Source organism: Cariama cristata, unplaced genomic scaffold (genome assembly GCF_000690535.1).
Source record: "Cariama cristata isolate BGI_N322 unplaced genomic scaffold, ASM69053v1 scaffold12576, whole genome shotgun sequence".
NCBI lineage: Eukaryota > Metazoa > Chordata > Aves > Cariamiformes > Cariamidae > Cariama > Cariama cristata.
In genome coordinates this window covers 9,637-17,159 of record NW_009621613.1, presented here as the reverse complement: position 1 = coordinate 17,159, position 7,523 = coordinate 9,637, and the positions used below count along the sequence as shown (strand labels likewise).

The window sequence follows — 7,523 nt, the reverse complement described above, 5'->3', positions numbered from 1 at the left end:
CCCACTCTTGCCAGCGTGTATAGAACCTAAAATGTTAGGGAGAGAGAACGAGTGATAAAGACAACAATATTTACTCAACCATGATACACTCGATAGCAATATTCAACCCTTACAATCCTTTATCCCAAGTCTGTAAAGAAGGGGGAAGAAAGAGAGCATACGTCAGGAAAAGTGGATTCGGTTTGCTTTTAATTTTCAGGAGAACTCCATTTGGTAATCCTCATTTAATAAGTAATCACCTGGGATCGCAATGCCTACAGCAAACATGCTGTAATAGAGGCATGTTCCTAACAGGCTTCTGGCTAGTTTGATACTTCTTCTAAGAGGTCTTTTGAAGCCTTATTTAGGATTATTTAAGTGTTGATGTACAGGGAATATAACCAAGACATTCCATTTCACGTAAGAGGAGCTGCTGATTTCTCTTAGAATACAGGTATTCTCTATTGTTGACCATATCATCAGCCAAAGTAATTGCGTATCAACTTCAAATAGACCATGGTAAAGAAGCAGAACCTGGTTTATATCAGGTTTTGGAGCAAAAAGTATGGTAATTTCACATTATATGAAATAGTTATAAAGCAGCACGGCTAAGAATCGAATACAGAAAGTGGGATTAATCTAGTTTACACTGAAAGTTATAAAGTCACAGGATTTCTGTTTTTCCGTTTAAATTAAAATTAGCATAATGTTTTTTCTTTATTAATCAATTACGAAGAAGAACGACCTATGCATTAAAAGGCAGATGCTGGCTTTTTAAAATTTTAAAAATCGGCCCGACCACCGCACTGTAGAAAGGCCACAACTTCACTAAACTCGTGTTCCTAATGTGAAGAGTGCTAAGCCAACTTTTAAACAATGGCCTTTACTGTGAATACAAAGAAACCATTCTGAAGTTCAGCTTATTAAAAAAGTCATTGAAATGAACTCATTTTTAATTAAAATTTGAGAAAATTAACAGACAGTGAGTGAGTGTTGAAGAAACCTTTCCTGTGCTTTCAGTAAAGATGTAATCATCCTAAAATCTTGGTGTATATAACAGCCATTACCAACCAGGCTGGCTTTCCCAAGTCCAGCTAAAATCTTTGCATGGCTTAAAAGGCCCACTTTGATAGGTCTATGTGCTCACTTACAATAATACAGCTACAGGGAATCTTCTGGATCTATCTACATTCCAGTTTGTACCCAAATAAATCAACTGCTTCCACCTTTGCAGTTGATAGACGTTTTGCCTGTTTTCCCCCAGAAATCTCTAACCAAATACCTTGTGCTAAATGAATCATTGTCAGGTCTCCTGAAAGAAGTTTAATCAGATTCTGCTTTAAAATAAAAAAGAAGAGGGGGTGGAGGGAAAAAAAGGAGGGAAAAAACCAAAAGGAAAAAAGCCAACGAACAAAAAACCAAGCTACTCCTCCCAAGGGCTCTACTATGAAAGTGTTTTCCTACAGAAGCTTCTTCCTTGAGTGACTCAGCCATAGACACAGTTATCTGTAGATGTTCACAGGAGGTCACCTTGTAGACAGAAGTCAAGGCTCAAGATTTTGATCTCATTTAAAACAAACTTTTCAGTTTAACACAAGAGAACTGAATGCATCCATAAAAAACAAACCCACCAGTAATTCTGAAAGCCAGTTTAGGGCATATGCCCATTCTCCACCAAGAGCTAAGGGTGGAATACAAAAAGTGACAAATCAGAACACACTTCTGTACAAACTAAAAAAGTGCAGGCATTTAAAAGGTGAGTGGAAAAGACTCCACAGGCCAGAGTCTCTGAGAACTTCACTACTGAGCTTTTTCTGAGTACCAGACACTAGATCGTCTCCAGTAAATACATTCTTCTTTGTTCAGCATCTAAACAAACATTACAAAAGGAGGCCAAATGAGTTACATGAAAGCTCTGTGTCTGACTATAAAAACACCCATTTTTAAGTGTCTTTGTGAAGGCTCTGAAGAACAATTCCACTAGATACAAGCTTAAGCACACCATTGTTGAGACTAGTGATTGCATTTAAGAGCCTATTGCTTCAGCAACCATCGTTAAAGCCAGTGATGACAATGTCATTTCTTATCTGCTACACATCCTAGCCCACAAAATAAAAAGTGAACATAACTTCCCACATAGAATCTATACGGCAAGTACAGGGTGTACAGAATAATCACTTTATAACAGAACTTAACTAAAAAAGTTCTCACACCCTCAATCTGGATTTTCTGAAAGGAACTACGACTCAAGTCTGATCTAGCATCACCACTAACATGTCCGTTGATTCTTCAAGAATTTCCATCACTAACAGCCTCTGGGCAGACTAGTTCCCCTGTGAAGGATGTAGCTCTGTAGAGGTTTTGTTTGAGAGTCTGTACTAGTTTTTCCAATGACAAACTAGCAAATAAGATTATCCAGGCTGAAGGTAGGCAGCTGCATTCAAACAACTATAAGGGAATACATGAATCAGTTAAAAAAAAAATTGTGCTTCCAAGAAGGATAAAGATTAAGTAAATTCAGAGTGAAATGCAAATTCTGTCTACAACATGAACTAAAAAGCTTAATCAGATTTAATACACTCTAAATAATGACTGTTATGTTAGATACAACAGTAAGTCAACAACAGTTAACACTAACATTTTGAAAGATTGGTTTAAACCTCAATAGTTTGCAGCATGTTTTTGGATACCATGCTTATTTTCATTACCATAAAGAACAAAACCTGATATATCATAAATTTCTGTTCTGGCCTCAAGGGAACTGCTTGTGATGCCAGGGACATTCCTGCGTGGTCAAGATGCACGCTCCATTATAAACAACTCTAAAGCAATGACAGATCCACTCAGAGACAGGTTCTTGGGAGAATTGTTACTGAAGCACCACTTTATTGAATCTAGCTCTGGATGCTAATTCAGGAAGTTTTCTCCAAACAGCAGGCAGCTGGGGACAGTAATCACAAAAAAGCTACTTACAGATACCCCTAAAATTAACTTCTGTTGTTGACTTCTCGTACAGCACACAGAGCAAGGGGACAGTCTCTTTCTCTAGTATGCCTGATGATAGTGTTTCTCTTGTCCTTGACTACAAGAACATAAGAAAACTAATCGCCTGTGTCTTACAGGATTAGTCTTTATCAATCTCTTCCCTTAGTCCCATTACACACTTCAGAGCTGTTGGGACACCGCTGGGGGTCCAACTGCAAGAATTTTTCCTCTATGTCCTGGTTTAAGAGCCGGCCTAGCCTTAACCGGTGAGACTCTAGCAGAGGCAAACCACAGAATCGGACTAAAGAAGGTTGCCAGTGTAAAATAACAAATGTTGTTTTACAGAATGATAAGTTAATTCTATGGTCAAATGACAGCACTGGTTAAATGTCACCACTGTGCTTTACTGCCATTATTTTAGCAGACAGAACAGGAACAAAAAGAGCAATACCGAATAAAGCTGTAACTAAGCAGATGGAATGAAAATACTGACAAGTTTATACAGGAATAAAAGGCTATCTTCTATTAACAGTCTTCTGAAAAGCTTCCACCAAGCAGCAAGGCATGGCATGTACATGATTTACATTGCAAGTATACAGAAATTCCAGTCTTAATAACCGTGGTTAGTGCACTCTTGACAAGCACACAGCATAAGATACTTTACTCTTTTAAATGCTATTTGCTGAATATCACATACCATCACCGTGTTAAGAATGTCCAAGTTTCCAGTGCTCGCATCTAAAATATACTAGATCTAGATTACGGTGTGATTCACACCGTGACTCAACATCTTTGAGGCACACAATCCACAGTAAATCAGGGAGCGGTGGTTGTTTCTTTTTAACACTATACTACTATCAACTACTATGCTACATGGAAAGTTATCTTTAAAGTTGACATAAAAACTAATTTACCAATGTGAGCAGTCATGTAAACTGTCGTGAAGAGCTTTCCGCAGCACTGAATCTTTGTCGTAAATGCCCCAAGTGGCTTGTAGTACTGAATCAAGTAGGCAGTCCCCTGCAGTCCTATTCCAAAGTGCATATAATCTGCTGTCCAAGCGCGTACCCAGTTCCAGTGACCAGTTAATAATGGGAGATTCCTCTTCTAGCTCTGTAACATGACAATAACCGCTTTTAAAACCTATATTCATATGAAGTCTCAGAGAATCCAAACAGCACACCAATGGCATAATCTCAACAATCTACCCATTTACATGAATAAAACTAAGTTTTCCTTCATACTACAAAAATAGGTGAATTACAATGCTAAAGGCATTCCTTGGGCAAAAGACTGTCAAGAAAAGAAATTAAAAAAAACTTAAAAATAACACAAAAAACCACCAAAACAAATCATAGCCTTAAACAAAGCATCACATCATTTGTTTGAGGATTGTTACTGAAGTAGAAAGATTTGTTCAATTTTCTTTAAAAAGCTTGTGACTTTAAAACTGTAAAGCTTTAAAATACTTTAAAATTCAAAGATATATTACAAACATGATTTCTACAGACTTCTTTCTCTCTCTGCCTCATAAATAGGCTGTAAGTGTTAAAATTAAAATAATTCCAGGGTGAAGATTAACTTGAAAGCATCAAATCTATACTTAAAACAAATTCAGGCAACAAAGCCACATATATACACAGATACACAATTTTTTTTTTTAAATAGCAGAAATATTCTCTAATGAAAAGCAAAGAGAGATTCTAGCCATTCTCAGAGCATTCACCTTTCTGAACATCTCTATCAAGTACTTCGTCAAATAACTTTTCTTGAACGGTGGGCGGTAAGTCTTCAATATCTGGAAAAACAGAATGGAAATACAAGAGTCACTTAATGTTACTGTAAAAGAGACACATTACCAGCTGATGTTCAGGAGAACTTACGCAACAGCTTTCGCCCTATCATCCCTAATGACTCCTCTGAAAAGCTGCTATTATTTTCAGATCTGTCATTTGTGACCATAGGTTTCATAGAGCACGCTGAATTAGATACGGATCTCAGACTGACTGTCATACCTTTTATGCAGAAAGGATCGTCACAGCACACGTAGGGTAAGAATGGATTTCTCTGAAGGAGAAAGTGAAGTAGAGAACCACTTTGAGGTGAAGGGGAAAAAAAAAAAAAAAAAAAAGAAAAAAAAAGAGTATTTTCAACCCTACTATATTTAGGACAGCTTCAACCCTAAGCATAGTTTTCCACCCATCTGAATGGCTTCCCCTCCCCAGTCTCTCCCACTGGACAGGTACAGTTTGCCAAGAGACTCGTTCTTGTACAGAACATCCACTTCCTTAGTCATTTCATGCAGACTTCAATGAAATAGTTCAGAGAACCCCAATGGTTTGCAGACCACAGTTTGCAGGTTAGAAAACAAGAAATGGGAAAATTATTGAGCTACGATGCAGAAAATGCCACTACTGACAACTGTTCCAAGAGCTTTACAGACAGAATCTACAACTGTGGATCTACCTAAAAAAAAAAAAAAAAAACCATCCAACAAAAACAACCCCACACACACTACCACACCAAACCGAAACACAACAACAACAACAACAACAGAAAAAACCCAGAAAAAGGCAGAAAATTGTATAATGGGCAAAACTCTTTTGTGACTCCTCTATCATGTAAAACAACAAACTCTGTCATACTTTCTAAAACACAAACATCTGCTACACTTTAAAGATTTGCTCATGGCCTGCATTTCAATACAAGCTAAGGTTGCTAGGCAGATCAGCAACTAAAGAAACTTTGCTAGCTTCAGCACAATTGTGAAGCTTAAATATATGAAAATTAAGGAAGTAAACCAAGTAGTTAAAGAGAAACATCTAGCATCCCTTCAAGCAGTCTAGGAGATAAAGACTGGGCTCTCAGAGGTATTTCAAGGGCACAGAGTTCTTTCTTAATTCCAGTGTTGTATTTGCCAGTCCTGCTCAGATGTCCAACACCCTAGAGTTTCTAAATCTGAAGTCCACATTTAGGCACATGAGTTGCTACTGAAGCATACTATTGTTTGGAACAGGCGATGTGTTGTGGGGTGGTCTTTTTTTTGTGTGGCTGATTGATTGGGGTTTTTTAAACTAGAACTGGCTTACAGTGGCCAGCAATCAATCAATTTAAAAGTTCTGTACTTTAACATCTGTGCATTGGCTCTTCGGGAGGATCCTATCCATTTGTTTGAAAGATTGAGTGGAAACTGGTTCCTAAACTACATTGTATAGGTAATAGCTGAATAGGATGATGTGACCTATACCACTACCTTGTCTTGAGACCAACTGCTAACCGTTGACTACAAACGATGTTAACTAAGTGTGATGGAAGTGGAAATACACTGACAGTCTTGACTGAGACCAACTGCTAACCGTTGACTACAAAAGATGTTAACTAAGTGTGATCGAAGTGGAAATACACTGACAGTCTTGATGTACAGAAGCTTTTGAACGTTTTTATTCCTTAATTATTTAATGGCTATGACATGTCAAAAAGCTGCACAGTGGTTTCAGACCTGTCTCTTGAAAATACCGAACAAATTTCTCAGTTCTGGTGAGAGTAACATTTCTCATGTCTGTTACAAAGTCATTCTTCCCCTCCCCTCCCCAAACCAGCCACAAAGTGTTAGTCTCTCCACACTTCGTACACCCACACCCTCTGCCTCTCATACGTGACCCCAGAATAAGACTGAATACAGCGCCTCAAACAGATACGTGGTAGACAAGTGGTTAAATGTTATCCAGACTTTTTGAAGAGGAGGAGATGAGGTAACACTCAACCAAAGAGGTTCCAAATACAATTCTTACAATGCTACTGCTTTTTAAAAAACAAAACAAAACAAAAAACCACACAAACACAAATGGATCTGCTGATTAGTACAGTTTCCATCTACACGTTCTTACCTCTGGTAGCATTTCTATTAAAGGAAACAGCTACTGAAGATTAAAAGTCTTCTAATAACTTTTTGTTAATAGACAAGTACTCTTAACTGCAGAGTACCTCAAAAGCATTCAAAAATTGCTATTGCTATAACCAGCTACAAATGCAAAGAATAGCTCTGGGCCTTAACGGCAAAGACTGAAAGCTAACACAGCCACGTGAAAAGTCATATTAGAGCCCAGAAATGTCTGAACTCCTATCTTAACTTTAAACACAGCCCTTCCTTAGAATACACCACCTTTCTTCACTTTCCTCATATCTAAAGAGGACAACAGATGCTCACTTCACAGGAACAACATATAGGTTGAAGCATGCAAATTCTGAATATGACTAAGCAAATTCAACTACTAGATCTGACCTAAGCTATTAAAACTTAATAAATAAAATCTATACACACACATCATCACCATCAGAAAGTCAAAGTCCACATCCAAAACAAGCAATTCTCAACTAGATGACCAAAAAAAGAAAAAAGTCTTCCATCAGTAAGAAGAATTTTGTAACTACCTGCAGGTAACGTAAATGTTACAAGGTCAGTCAGAAAATAGCAAGCAAAGTCTCCCTTTCGTTGATGAAGAGACGCAGCAATTTCTCGACGAATTTGTTCTGTGACCTCTGGACACACCATGGCAGGA

At 37.8% G+C, this 7,523-nt stretch overlaps 1 protein-coding gene across 1 annotated transcript in view; it reads right to left on the bottom strand.

Annotated features, from left to right (window-relative positions):
- The window catches only part of LOC104163144 (ubiquitin thioesterase ZRANB1-like), a gene marked incomplete at its 5' end in the record, with an annotated part of 17,422 nt that overhangs the window by 8,051 nt on the left and 1,848 nt on the right, over window positions 1-7,523 (bottom strand). Inside the window, 4 exon segments of the mRNA XM_009702044.1 lie at window positions 2-26; window positions 3,879-4,077; window positions 4,691-4,762; window positions 7,396-7,523. The exon segment at window positions 7,396-7,523 is cut by the window's right edge and continues 29 nt beyond it. Coding sequence (XP_009700346.1) covers window positions 2-26; window positions 3,879-4,077; window positions 4,691-4,762; window positions 7,396-7,523 — 424 coding nt within the window.